The sequence below is a fragment of the Sinocyclocheilus rhinocerous genome, unplaced genomic scaffold (assembly GCF_001515625.1).
Source record: "Sinocyclocheilus rhinocerous isolate Xijiao unplaced genomic scaffold, SAMN03320098_v1.1 scaffold574, whole genome shotgun sequence".
NCBI classification, from domain to species: domain Eukaryota; kingdom Metazoa; phylum Chordata; class Actinopteri; order Cypriniformes; family Cyprinidae; genus Sinocyclocheilus; species Sinocyclocheilus rhinocerous.
The window spans coordinates 2,519,799-2,535,488 of NW_015659919.1; the positions used below are offsets into that span (position 1 = coordinate 2,519,799).

The following is a 15,690-nucleotide window of genomic DNA, read 5'->3' on the forward strand; positions in this document are numbered from 1 at the left end:
TCTGTAATTCTCCAATTCTTATAATTTAATATTTAATTCCATATATCCAAACACAAAACTAAAAGAACGAAATTGAACACCTATAGGTCACTAAAGTGTCTGAAAAGTGCTATAAAAAAATAATAATAATAAAAAAAGAAAAAGAAAAAAATGTTTTAACTTTGTCCTTTTCTATTTTTAATGTCATTTTTAGCATTCTTTGCCAATAATTTGATCTCATGCTAACAATATTTTGTTTATTCTTATTGGTAAAAGATATTTTAATTTTATACTACATACATATCATTTTAAGACAAATTACATGCTATGTTACCTAGCCTAACTTTTTAAGTGTTTTAAAATTTTTATGTAAAGGTATTAAACCCTGTATGTGCCCATGTATAATGTGTTTCCCATACATTAGGGGACTTCAAACTTATTTAGGCCAAGTACATTGTGTTGGATACGCGCGCGCACACACACACACACACACACACACACACACAATGACTGGATTCTGCATGTCCTATGATAATGTCTACATGTAGGCTATAAGTGTATTTACATACGTTATTATAGTTTTGTTCATTTGCAAAGTAATTATTTGCAAAGTTTTTTTTCATTGCAAGCATTAAACACCAGAGTCATATTTGTTTTACATTACTACATGTTTTATTTAATTTTAACGGGAAGAGTCAATTAAACATAGCTGCTTTGTTGGGGGGGGGAATATTGTTTAACGCATTTCTTTTCGTATGACTGGTCTTATCACAGTCCTGTTGGTCCTACAATCCATCTAAGGCGAAAGATTTGTTTATTTATTTTATTATTTTTTATTACATTACTCGTCGTTCGTCCAGTGGGCCTTGCTGACTTATTGAAAGATGTGTGTTACAGTCTGACGGCGTATTAATAATTAATATTCATGAGCTTTGGCCTTCGCAGTTCGCAGTAGTATTCTGTGTCTAGTCTGAGAAAAACGACGCACTGCGCATGTCAGTGCAAAAGATAAACGACGACTGCATGACCACTGAAGCGCTCACTTATTGATTCATTCAGGTAAGAAAAGAATTCTTTTACATAAATATTCATATTTGGTATGAGGCAAACCCATTTTAATCTTAGGCATTGCATTTATGAACTGGTTCCGACTCCGAGCAGAAAAGCCTGCTACGTCTTTACCTTAGCTTTGTTTTTAGCCAACCGGTTATTAGCGATGCTCGCGTACGAGCTCATGTGTCCAGGCCTACCAATGGCCTTCTCTATCATTTTTTTTTACTTCGCACTTTCTTCTGAAACATAAACACGAGACATGACTTTCTTCTGAAACATAAACACGAGACATGACTTTAGGTCCATCAGCTTTCATAATGCCAAACGTGATGACGGCTGTTATTTTGGATACCGATGTCTTGCTGACACCGTGTTTATCTTCTTCTTTAGTTATATTGTCTCTTAGCCATGTATTCTATATAAGATGCAATTATCCGTGTAACGGTATGTGTTGCTAGGTTTCACATTTTTTTCCCCTAAGGAATCTCAGCTGAGATCGTGACTATACGTCTCCTCTGCACTCTGTATTGAAGATTCTATTTTATTCAGTTCCTCGTTAAAGGCCCTGTTTGATTTAAATGTTCAGTCCCATTTGATTATCTATTAAATATCATATACTATTCGGTTTTAATTTAAGGTTCTGTCCTATTTATTTCTCTGTTAATCTATTCTGTTTCTGTATGAAAATTTTTACTCCATTCGATTACTTGTTGAAAGTACATTTTGATTCTATCCAGTTCTCCGTTGGATTTCTGTTGTATTCGATTCTTTATTGAAGATTCTGTTGTGTTTGATTCTCTGCTAAAGATTCTGTTCTAAGTTCCCCGTTTACGATTCTATTTATTCCTCTGTTCTAATTGTCTTTTAAAGATTTCATTCTGCTTGATTATTTATTAAATGTTCTGTTTTATTCTGTTTAGCTTAGCTCTCCGTTAAGGTTTTAATTGCATTTGATTATCAAAGATATTGTAGTGTATTTGATTCTGTATTAAGTACTCCGTTCCATTCCTTTTTTCTATTCAAGATTGTGCTATATTTGATTCTCTGTTAATGATTCCATTCTATTTGATTCTCTATCAACGATTCTGCTTTATTCATTTCTCTATTAGATATTCTGTTCTGATTCAAGATCCCATTTTGTTTGATTCTCTATTAGATATTCTGGTCTATTTGGTTCTCAGTTAAAGATTCTATTATGTTTCATTACTGAGCGAAGGTTGTATTTTAATCTCTTCACTTCTCTGTAGATGTTTCTCTTGTATTTGATTATCGGAGAGGTTGTATTCTATTTGATTCTTCATTAAAAGTTCTGTTCTGTTTTTTTCCTAAAGATTCTGATTCTCTATTCACTATTTCATTATATTATGTGCTCTGTTAAATATTCTGTTTTATTTCTACTAAAATTCTGTTATATTATTTATTATATATTCTGTTCTAAATAGTTTTGGTGGTATGTATATGCACAGTATTTTAGGCATTCTGCTTTTATAGTACAATTTGCATTTTTTACCCATACAGTATTAAAACTTTGCTCTTATCACCAGGTGTAAAAAATGGGGAAGGCTCTTTCCCACCTGCCGAAGCATACCTGTCATGATGAGTGTAAGGACAGCCTGACCTCATCGCCCGGGTACAGCGCCATGCAGACCGATGACGGTAAGAACGAGGGAGATGTGTCTCAGTTCCCATACGTGGAGTTCACTGGCCGAGACAGCGTCACCTGCCCCACATGCCAAGGCACTGGAAGGATCCCGCGAGGTACATTTCTAAACTCGGTTTAAAACACTTCGTTAATTGAAATGTTTTAAAAGTAACCTGATCTGAAATGTCATCTCTCACTAAAAATGCACACCATGTAACACGCTATGACATGTTTATGCAGGCCAAGAAAATCAGCTGGTGGCCCTGATCCCGTACAGCGACCAGAGGCTGAGACCAAGGAGAACGTAAGAAACCTTGAAAGATTTTTATCCTGATGCGTTTTGTTAAACCAGTTAGTATCAATCCTTTTGTGAAACTATTAAAGAGCTTGCATTTGTTTTATGTTACAGAATACTGATTGGGCTCTCTGACTAAATCTATGTTATATATATCCTACAGCAAGCTGTATGTGACTGCTTCAGTCATTGTGTGCCTGCTGCTCTCCAGCCTGGCTGTGTTCTTCCTTTTCCCACGTTCCATTGATGTCAACTATGTGGGAGTGAAGTCTGTCTACGTGTCCTATGACCAGAGCAAACACATTGTGTATCTCAATGTCACTGTAAGTTATCACTGAACACACATGACACAAGTGATGTTTTTAAAAATGTTACAGCGTATCTGCTTCTGAAGAAAATTTAAGAGATCCCAATTCTGTTGTCATTTAAGGCTGGAATACACTATACTGAACAGATTTCAAAATACTAGACATCATACATTTGCCAGCTTTTAAAATGGTTATAGAGGGGGAAAACTGGAAATCAAACACTAAAAACGAGTGAGGATCACACACTAACACTTTCAGGTCATTCTCAATACAAGAAGCTCATGCAGAAACATGTGCCTTATGCCCGGTTCAGACTACACATTTTTAGCCTGATTTTGCCATGATTTGCTTGACGTAGGGTGTCGTGGGGATTCGTAAACGACAATGGGCATCGGGACGCAAGATTCCATCGTTTCAGCACGTGTAGTGTGTCATAGTGGACGACAACCGATTCCGTGTCTGCCATGCTTCACGACAGAAAGACTAGCATGTTTAATTTTTTTCCCGTCGTCCACGACGAGTTCTGTCACATTGGTGACGTTGACCAATAGCAGCACAGAAGCTCTTTCATACACAGGTTTCAAACATGGCAAAACGAAAGAGAGATGATATACATAATTGCATGCAAGTAACCCTAAGCCAAATTCTAATCCTAACCCTAACCATACAGTAAGTACATGTAGTTAATTAATATTACTCAGTACTTAAATGTATAACTACACTGTATGGTTTACATGGACAAAAAAAAAAAACTCTCTGGGTCAAAATGACCGGAACACAACATGAAGGTTAAGAAGTCTCCACTGGCTCTCCATTCAATCTAATAGCCGTGTAGGAGAGACAATTGAGACATTAAAGATATTTTTCTTTCCTGTGGCAGCAGACATTGTGTGCCATTCCAACTCTGAACACTCCTACAAAACAACCTTAGAAAGTTAGTAGCTATTTTCTTGTGCTATATTTTGTGGCCCAGTGTTGACAGCAGAACACACGTCCTAATGAACATTTGTAGAAAATAACATGCTTCTCATGTTCGCTAAGAAAAACTTTCCTTTTAAATTCAGCAAGCTGGAAATAGCTCTTGTTCCTGACAGTGCTTGTTTGTTGGTCGTCCCATTCATTCTTAAAGCACATTAACAGTATTGAGAAGCAAAGATCAGCGATTTCCTGGAAGTCTAAAGAATGTGCAAGACATACAATTCACAGTTCATTATCTCTCAACCCAGACCATATAAATAACAGAGAAACACTGAAGACGGCATAAAAACAGACAAACTTCGCATTCATTATGATAAAAAAACATCCTCCTTTGACAGCAGCTTGTGACCAAGCTTTGACAAAATGGAAAAAAACTTAAGTGATGCTAAACATCTGTCCTCTTGGTTTGAATCATCTACAGAAAAACAAAAACACACGATTCTTACCTTCTCTAAAGAAAATGTGAGTTGTTGCCATAGAAATGTCACCGCCATGATGCTAGGCTGGTTGCTAAGTAGATGCCAACTTGCCCAGGTCAAAAAAGGCCTCTGTTAAGTCTCCCCTGGTCAATTTTTAGCCCGATTTTGCCACGATTTGTTTGACGTAGGGTTTTGTGGGGATTCGTAAACGACAATGGGCGTCGGGACGCAAGATTCCATCATTTCAGCACGTGTAGTGTGTCAGTGGACGACAACCGATTCCGCGTCTGCGATGCTTCATGACATCACGACAGAAAGACTAGCATTTTTCATTTTTTTTCCGTCGTCCACGACGAGTTCTGTCACATTGGTGACGTTGACCAATAGCAGCACAGAAGCTCTTTCATACACAGGTTTCAAACATGGCGAAACGAAAGAGAGATGATGGTGCTGCTAGGTGGAATTATGAGATGGAGGAAAGGTTCGTGGAGCTGTGGCAACAGTACTCCTGCCTGTATGATGTGTCATCGAGGGACTACCACGACAGAACAAAGAAAGAAAAATGCTGGCGAACTATAGCGGGAGCGCTTCAGCAATGTTTACACTCTTGTTTTCGGAAGTCAGTCCTAGTTCCGCCTTCTCGATGACATCACGCGTGTCGTCAAAGACAGCACGCGATGAATGGTCGGGAAGCAACGTGTAGTCTTGACATGTTTCTTGTTCACGACACGACAAGATTTTAGGAGTCAAAATCGTGTAATCTGACACAGTGACTGTCGTGACCGACAAAAATACCGTGTAGTCTGAACCCGGCATTAGATGAAACCAGACGCATGACAAATATGTGTTCCAAAATCGGCTCAAAATATTAAATGGTTTTCAGAGTCTGAAGCTATAAAATCAAAGTCTGTCCCCATTGTACACAACACAATTTTCTATGAAATCTGTGAAGTCCGACTGTCCAAAATTGTCAGACAATTGTAGAAAATTTTGGCAACTAGTGTCAACTCCTTCAGACTGTAAAACGGGGCAAAAATCTGTGCAAAAGTCCTGTAGTTTATTCTGATAATTTGTCTTTCTTTATTTTAAAGAACTCACTGAATATTACTAACAACAACTATTACTCAGTGGACGTGGCCAACATCACAGCCCAGGTGCAGTTTTCCAAGACCGTGATTGGAAAAACCCGCATTAGCAACATAACCACTATTGGCCCTCTGGATATGAAGCAGGTAGAGCTTTATTTGAAATAGCGGTTTAAAAATAGGTATGTTTCAGCATATATATAAACATTGATCATTCTTTTGTAATACTTCTGTTTTCTTGTCAGATTGACTACATGGTGCCCACCACTATTGCAGATGAAATGAGCTATATGTAGTAAGTTTACACACTTTTCATGCATGAAAACATAAGGTGTAGTAAATATATATTTTTTCCTGGCAGACCTTTTCAACTTCCTCTGTTTTCCAGTGACTACTGTACCCTGCAGAGCATCAAGGTGCACAACATTGTGGTTATGATGCAGTAAGTATTGTGCAAAACATTGCAAGCTACAGGTTTGTTAATCAATGTTTTATGGTTTTGTTAAAGCCATCAGCCCCATGTATGCATGTACAGTAATCATGTTTAACAGTAAAATTCCTAGTGGGAAACTAGGAATGTAGTTACCCATGATTCTGCAGAGAAATCTCTTTCATGGCGAATGATGTAATAGAGTCGCTCTCAAACAACATAGATATGTGTGTGTGTGTGTGTGTGTATATATATATATATATGTTGTGATTCACCTTGTAGCTGGTTGATTTGGTTCATGATTCAACTCTTTACAACATAGATATGTGTGTGTGTGTGTGTATATATATATATATATGTTGTGATTCACCTTGTAGCTGGTTGATTTGGTTCATGATTCAACTCTTTAATGTTAATGAAAAATGAATGTGAAAAACACTTCCAGAACCAAGGCCACTGAAGAAGTGAACAGGCACTGTATTGTCATTTATTTCTAAATACTTTTTTACTGCCATAAACTAATTGACATAAGTAATAATGCTTCTTAATACTTCTTGTTTACATCTTGTTTGCATTTACGTAAATAACAATTGTCATCATTTACTCGCTCTGAAGTTGTTCCAAAAGTGTATGAGTTTTTCTCTTCTGTGGAACACAAAAGAAGATATTTTGAAGAATGTTGGTAACCAAACAGTTGCTGGTAGCCATTGACGTCCATAGTATTTTTTTTTCTCCATACTATGGAAGTCAATGGCTACCAGCATCTGTTTGGTTACCAACATTCTTCAAAATATCTTCTTTTGTGTTCCACACAGATGAACTACTCCTTTCAATTTACAGGTTTTACCAGTATTAAATTAAATGGAATGGAAATGTTAAATTTAGTGATACATTTAAAAATAAGGAAAATAAATTAATAAATAAGCAAATGTATAAATAAATTCAATAAGCATATGTCCTAACACATTGGACAACAAAACATCAGGTTAATGTGCTTGGTTTACTTGTTACTAACTTTGCTTGTTGGTTTACAGGATAACCGTCACTACCGTGTACTTTGGCCATGCTGAGCAGGTGTCTCAGGAGATGTACCAGTATGTGGATTGTGGAGAAAACACGACTGCTCTGCATGAGTACAGTCTGAATACTCCTCTGGCAGGCTAGAGCTGAGCCTGATAGCGTAACCTGTCACCCTGTCCCTCACCGCTCCACTCCATGTGTCATTGTTTTGGCAAAACTGGTTGAGTGTTTACTGCACTTCTGCCAGTTAACCACTAGATGTCAGGCAATTCACAAATGATGCACTTTATTGTCCATGTTCTCCAAGCAATATGAACATTACGAGATCTCGGAAGTTCTCATTCCAGTTCACTTTGCCAAACTGAATTGTTCACTACAAATTCATTTTTGACAAAGTTCCATTGTTTTCAAGCACTACACATAGTATTTAAAACCTTTCTAAAGTGAAGTAATGATGTATTTGACGACCAACTGTGCTTTGGGTTATTATATTTATTTCTATAATTTTGAACCTAATATTAATTTCAGTTTCAGTGACGGGATCTATCTTAACCCAAACACCAGGAGTTTATTGCAATGGAAATATTACCTGATGTTACCCGAATTCCTGTTAATACCTAATTCCACAGATTTGCTTCAGACTCAGAAGCAGTATTACACGATGCTTTCTTATGAGGGGCATATTTAAGATTATGTTCAGCTACTATGTGTGTTTCATACAAAAGGATCATGTGACACAGGAGGGAATGTCAGTGTAGATAGTGCACAAGTTGGGAAAAGTAAAATGCTTCAATCTATTTATTTTGTAATGCAAAGTTTCTCATTGTTACAGTTTATAATCTGTCTATCTCTCCACGAGGTATTGCCTCCAAATGCAAACTGATAAAGCGCTAATTACGTAGAACAACAATCACTGGGATCTGAGAGCATCTGGCTGCTTGCATGATGGAAGATAGTACGAGATGATCTTTCCCTCAGATACCCTCATGTTCAGAATTTAAATGCATTTCACAGAAATGTAGAAGTTTGCTTATTAAAACTAGATGTGACGTTTTGATTGAAAGAACTTTGATAACATTTTTAACATTTCTCAAAATGGAACTTTATTTTTAAACATTTTAATCATGTTGTAAAACAGCTTCACAGATTATTTTTGCTTAAAGGTGGTCTATTTCCTCTGAAATAGAAGTGGCTGCTAACATGATGTGACATTTATGCAGTTCATAACAACCGCTGGCTTGATGTACCTGTACATGTTTATATGTAACACTTGTGATTTTTGAGAAAAGTGGCTTGGACTGCTTTAGAGATGCACTGAAATAACATGATGCTGACTGGTTTCCATTAAATAAACCTGTTTTGAGTCATTTGTCCATTTTTTTTGTTTTTTTTACTAAATGTGAGAAAAAGGATTACAAATTCAAGAAATGTATTTTAGAATGTGTAAAGGTATTTTCTTAAATTATTAAATTTATTATAATATTGCCCTGATGAAACATTCAGATACATTAATATTTTTATATAAAAGCACACTTTATGTGCGCAGCATTAAATTCCATTTGTTGCATGAATAAGTGCAAATAAATATTTTTTTAATTACCTTATTGGACCATTTTAATTCATTTTTTACTAGGTATAAGAAGACTATTTTTAACAATAAACTATTTAACAGAGGAAACAACCTGAAACTTTAAAGGGATAGTACACCCAAAAATGAAAATTCTGTTATTAATTACCTACCCTCATGTCGTTTCAAACCCCGTAAGACCTTCCTTCATCGGGACACAAATTATATTTTTGATGAAATCCAAGAGCTTTCTGACTTTCATAGACGGCAAGAGAACTACCACATTCAAGGCACATAAACCTAGTAAGGACTTCCTTAAAATAGTCCATGTCATGTGACATCAGTGGTTCAATAAAACTACGAGAATACGTTTTGTGTGCAATCAAAAAAAAAATTTCATACCACGATGTGTGTGCATTCCTCTGCTCGTAAACAAGGCACAGCGTAGAATACCTTGACACATGCATCGTGGAACTCTCGATACTGGTGGCAGACTGTCCCGGAAGAGAAGAAATTATTGAATAAAGTCATTATTTTTGTTTTCTTTGTGCACAAAAAGTACTCTCGTACCTTCATAAAATAATGGTTAAACCACTGATGTCACATGGACTATTTTAACAATGTCCTTACTGGGTCTTGACCGTGTTAGGACCCTTGCAGTCTATACAGGGTCAGAAAGCTCTCGGATTTCATCAAAAATATCTTAATTTTTGTTCTAAAGATGAACAAAGGTCTTACGGGTTTAGAATGATATGCGGCTGAGGAATTAATGACAATTTTCATTTTTGGGTGAACTATCCCTTTAATGCTTGTTGAAAAACATGAAATGCGACATCATGTGCGGTGTTGCTGCAAACCTGAACCTTGAGTCTCTTGCTAAAGCACTTTTCAAACTAAAAAAACACCTTTAAAAGTCAATTTCTTAACATATTTAGCACCACCATTTTACAATAATTCTATAAACATATGTATTTAAAATACATGCACTTATTCTATAGACTTATTCTGCACTTAATTTCTCTCTATAAAAGTATTTGATTGATTGTGAAAGACTGGAAACCTGTCTCTACTCAGCAATTAATGTTAGAGCAACATATGTAATTGAAGTACGCAAATAACTCCATGTAATTAGGAGATTTTCATTTCCGATGCTTCACCATGACAACAATAAAGTAATCATGTACAATTGGGTATTGTAACCCACTGTCTAATTAGTGTTATTTCATAACCCCAACACTTACCGTAACCATTATTTAGAGTTTACACAATGGCATTTCAAACAGGTAGCACGCTTTTATTAGCTAGCAGCCATGTATCAAGGGCATTGACAAATTACACAATAGTTGTCATGGAGACAGAACTGCCAATAAGAGGCGTAATTCATGTACAGGTCAGTTACTCGCTATAATTATGTCGCAATTGCTCGTCTCTTTAAATAGAGTTTTTTTCAAAACTTCAGAATTGTTTTAGGCACTGGTAAACTTTTACAGAGATTCACCAGTGTATCTACATTCGCTAGATGCAAATACGAACATAAAGAAGAAGAACAGGCCTTCATAACCATAACCTGAAAGTGAGGCATATGATTTCTTTATTTGATCACAGATGACGTGTAACTGTGTCTGTTTTGCCACAAGAGGGAGTTATGAGTATCCTCCCAGGACCCTTGAGTGATAGTTTTCATTATGTGAGGATTTGCATAAGGCACTGCTGAGTTTATAGCACATGATCAAATTTTCAGCGGCGGAACGAGGCTTTGCTTTATCATTCACAGATCCACAGAGACCCAGATCTGTCCAAAGCACAGATCCCTCAAATGATGGTTGTCATGGAGACAGAACTTCAAGTGAGGAGGCAACTGAACTCTAAGGGGCAATTATGCCGCACCAGAGTACTGTATACACATAATTATCATAACCATAACTATATGCATTATATGAGGGAGCCTGAGATTTTGTGTAATCACTTATTGTCTTGTCTGTGCAATGCTATATGTAATAATTTTACTCATGTAAACCTGGTAACTTTGCCTATATTCATGCAAGGACACCAGAAAAGGGTGAGGAAAGGGAGACATTTCTTTGTAAAAGCATGCATAACCAGAAGTATTTCTTCTTTTTGCAATAAACATGAAAATATTTTCTGTGGTACTCAACAACATGCCACAGACACTATTGACTGGACTAAAGTTGTAATTAAGTGTTTTGGAAAATTCCTTTGAACACAGATTGTTTACTGGTCTCACTTTCAGTTAAAATGACACTTGATGCTCAGTGACAATAGATTTGATTGTTTCTGTAAAGATCAACCAGTGAAATATTTAAACACATCTACTTCTTTATGACTGATTTTCACGTTTTAAAATAAAAGTAACCTCATTAAAATGATCATATATGACCATATATATATATATATATATATATATATGTATGAATGATAAAAAATTATATATGTATGAGCTTCTAAAACTAAAACCAAAAAAATCGAAATAAAAATAAACTTGAAATAATATAAATGTTAACTGAAATAAAATATACATTTAACATATTTCTATTATAATGTATTTATAACAGTAAGTGATCCTAAAATAACATCAGTCTAGATCCAAACTCTGTCTGAACAAAAAAAATAAAAATAAAATAAATAAACAAACAAACTTACATTTTAAAGAGATGACTATAGGCTATTTCTCTGCAAAATTGCTATATACATAACTTTTGCAAAGAAATAGGCACAATTACCTTTTAAAAATATTTATAAACAACCCATTTATCCATTTATCATAAATAATTGTCATTTGGAACATTTTTAAAATATGTTTTGCACTTCTGTTTGGAATGATCATATAGCATGAAAGTGTTGAACCCTGGTTTGTAGGGTTCTTAGAGGCACATGCATCTCTGATTGAACTTAAGTGTGTGATACAAGCACATATATAACGTATGACAACTTGTTGCATTCAGTTTCTTACTGCACTTTGTGCAATGCTGCAAAAGGAAAAAAAAATTGTGTGTGCAGAAGCAAAAGCTGACTGTTTAGTTTGTTGCTATAAGTGTGAATGCAACTGTGTCCCTGCCAAAAGAGAGAACCTGGTCCTCTACCAGAGGCAAATTTGGTCTTATCAACACATAATAACCAGAATGTCAGAAATCGTTGGTGCATGATGCAACACAATGTATAGTGCATATGACTCCTGTTTCCCGTAAATTACCCATAAATTGTTTTATGGGTAATGCACAGATAATGTGGCCATGTGACATATCTGTTTGATGGAACAGCTGATAAATTGTACGGAAAAGCGGATACAGAAAACAACACTCTTTGAGTCATTCTATATCTGGTTATACACACAACAACAAAAGATGCAACTTTAAATTAAAATTGTTAGACATTTAGATATCATTTTTAGAATCTTATATTTAAATGTTAAATAGCATGGTTTGCACCATATAAAAGTGCTTAGTAGATCAGGAACAGTGGAATGGCGTTCCTGAGCACAATCCCCTCAATCCCAGTTGAAAGGTTTCCTTGGACACAGTGTCTCACCAGAATCTCCACCAGTCACTCACTAATACGGATCTACAGATTTGAAATGATCCCTTTTGTTAGAAATGAATGAGTTGCTAAAAAAAAGCCAATACAAATTAAACTTAATTATTTTTTTCCCAAATGATTTCATGAGAACAGTGTCACCTGGGTGCAATGATGAACGGCTATTATCATCATACTGACATCAGTAGTAAAATGTCTTTTAACCCTATAAAGTCTGTACTATTGTCAGACTCTGTTCCATGTTTCGTGTGTGTCCTGCTCCCCATGTGCCTTCCCATGCCCTTATTTGGTTTGTTTCCTGTTCCTGTCCTAATTTAAGTTGATTCCTTCCCAGGTGTTTCCCAGGTTTAATTTCCATTGCTCCCAGGTGTGTCTCGTCATCCCCTCCTCCTGTGTGTGTATATAAAGTGTTCCCAGCCCCTAATTCTCTGTCCGATGTTGAAGGTCTTCCTGTATACGTCTTCCTGAGTTCGTCTCCCTTGGTTCCTGGCATTAAAGTCTTGTTAAAGTATTCTCCAGCGTCTCCTCGTTCCTCTCCCAGGTGTTTCCCAGGTTTAATTTCCATTGCTCCCAGGTGTGTCTCGTCATCCCCTCCTCCTGTGTGTGTATATAAAGTGTTCCCAGTCCCTAGTGCTGTGTCGGATGTTAAAGGTCTTCGTGTGAACGTCTTCCTGTGTTCGTCTCCCTTGGTTCAGAAATAAAGTCCTTTCAACATATTCTCCAGCGTCTCCTCGTCCCTCGTGTGTGTGTGCACCCGTGACAACTATATCATATTTGATAGACTCATTTCTAAGGCCTCTAAGTTACAAGGTGAAAACTTTGCTGAAAAAAACAATTGTCCACAATCTACTATATGCCTTATGTAATCTGATTGATAGTATATACTTTTCAGCAAGTAAAAGGCCTTTCATTAAAAATTATTAAAGATTTCACAGGAAAAAGACATGTGAAACATGACTTGAAGCTGGATTTTTTTTTTTTTATGAAGTAAACATAGGTATAACTTCCATATTTGTAATATTTATAGAATAATCATGTTAAAATGTGTGTAATAAATTAAAATAAGTGTTTTTTTTTTTTTCATTTCTTGAGTATGAGCTTCATATTCTCCTATATCATACTACATGAGCCATAAAAAGCTTGATGTATCAAACATGATACTCAAAGTTTTTTCTACAGATTTGGTCTTTGATAAACAATTAGCCTTGCACACCTGCAGGTAATCGATAGGTGCATAGGACAAACAACCAAAAATAAATCAGAACTCCCAACAAAAATGAATGAATCCCACACACTATCAGTACTTGTATCGAAAAATAGATTTATTCACTTCACACTTTTGCAAGTACTGATAGTGTGCAGGATTCATTCATTTTTGTTATAGATTCTAAAAGTTTAATTATATAAAAAACAAACAAAAAAATCTCTTAGTTCATGCTGTTGGGTAACAGCCTGTTCCTCCTGATTCTGAAGAGTTCATCTAGCACCCGTGCAGACTTGGTCTGTGATAGTTTGAACTGACAGGTTGGTTTGGTCTACAAAGGGTTTCTTCTTTTCAATACACATTTCATATGCTATTCTCTGTGCATTTAACGTGGCATGAAATGACAAGTCAAGCCCGGTTCCCTCGATTCCCGCAGCATACATATGTTCAGTATTTGACAGTCACACCCTTGACTTCCTGAGAGATGCTGAACTACCAAAACTAGCAAATGTTTCCTTTTTAGTCACATGGGTAAACCATGTGTCAGTGAAGGATTTACTACATGAATTAACAGCTTGTTTCTTGTTTAGAATGAGACCTTTCATATAACATTACCCTCCTCTAAATTGTTGTTTTGTTCCAGTGTTTTTTTTAATACATTTTCTACCAAACCTAATTTAACCTCAACCCCACCCATCTTACTGAATGACTTTTTCCAGCTGCAGCTGAAATATTTTCAACCTATGTTATGATAAATCTCCAATATTGATGAAAATAAGCTGTGACAGTGTCTCATCTACTACTATTTGTGTACTTATGTCCTCAGAAAAGGTTTTAATGCAAAATGTATTTGGGACTAACTGTTAGATGTGCATGCATACACAAAAAATGAGGTAATGTGGTAGTGTATACATCACAATGTGCAAAATGTGTATTATCCTTGTAGTGCAACAGTGAGAGATCCTCAAAAGCTCTGAATATATTTAGCATTATGCAGTCTCCCATATAGAAAAGCCTGTTTACGCCGAATAAAAAAATAAAGAATTAAAAAAAAACTTTTATTCTCAAAATTCTGAGTTTATACATATACAGAAATGAGCAATATAAACTCAAAATTCGGAGGAAAAAAAATCACAAGATATACTCAGAATTTAGAAATGTTTCTTTGCAATTTCAAATTTACATCTTACATATAAAGAGTTCTGGCATGAAACTCTAGATGGCGCAGCCCGATAGGTCTAACTCAATCTGACCTAATGACATCATTATCACATGGCACAGCTGATTGGTTCTCTCCTGTATCGGTAGCCAATGAGCTCGCTGCTCAACATGATTAGCGCTTGCCGTAGCAGTTGCAGCTTGCTTCAGAAACCCTCCACCTTCCCCAGCTCCACCTGTATAGATCTGATTCATGTACGCTATATGGGGATATTTCATGCATGTTATATTTGCAGCAGCAATATTTCTTACATGCTCACAGCAGCATGTTGTGGATGTATTGGCAGTAGCAAGTCTCGGTACTTGCTCTGCCGCAGCAGCAGCAGAAGATCTATTCCGCCAAGACCAAATACATTAACATTGTCATGTACATTACCATGCCAATCCCTCCGAGAGTTGTCATGACAGAACTTAGTTTATATCTTGCAATTCTGAATTCCTTTTCTCTGAATTAAAGATTTCAAATTTTGTTATTTCCACCAGGGTCCACAGATACAAACTGTACCGGGGCCCCACACTTTCCAGTTATGGCCCTGCTGGCACCCTAATCTTTGGAGGGTGCCCAATGGCTTGGAAGCCCTTTGGCATATTTGCTATTCCAAATGGTAGACACTCATCTACCAAAAGGATAAATTAATGTATTTTTAACCATGTTAGATTAAATTCCCCTTCGTTATGGGAACAAACTTCACGTCATATGTGCTTTAGTTAACTATTACTATACTCAAGAGTTTTTGTGCATCACTTCAGACAGCACTTTCTGTTAATTTCATTTTCATTTTCATCAAAATCATTTAATATGCTTTTATAAGAGCTGCAATAGGGAAATGCAATAAAACAATTGCACATATATTACTTTTTATTCTCCCCTCTCTCTCGCTCTCTCTCTCTCTCTCTCTCTCTCTCTCTCTCTCTCTCTCTATGTGTTTAACTACTGAAC

The 15,690-nt window shown here is 36.1% G+C and overlaps 1 protein-coding gene across 1 annotated transcript; it reads left to right on the top strand.

The window, feature by feature from the left end:
- The first annotated feature begins 930 nt into the window (after nucleotides 1-930).
- LOC107724356 (transmembrane protein 106B-like) lies at nucleotides 931-8,570 on the top strand. Its single transcript, XM_016533252.1, has 8 exons — nucleotides 931-1,038; nucleotides 2,577-2,790; nucleotides 2,915-2,978; nucleotides 3,133-3,292; nucleotides 5,766-5,906; nucleotides 6,005-6,054; nucleotides 6,148-6,201; nucleotides 7,224-8,570. The coding sequence occupies exons 2-8, from the start codon at nucleotides 2,586-2,588 to the stop codon at nucleotides 7,351-7,353; spliced, it is 804 nt and encodes a 267-aa protein (XP_016388738.1). The 5' UTR covers nucleotides 931-1,038; nucleotides 2,577-2,585; the 3' UTR covers nucleotides 7,354-8,570.
- The last annotated feature ends 7,120 nt before the right edge of the window (nucleotides 8,571-15,690 follow it).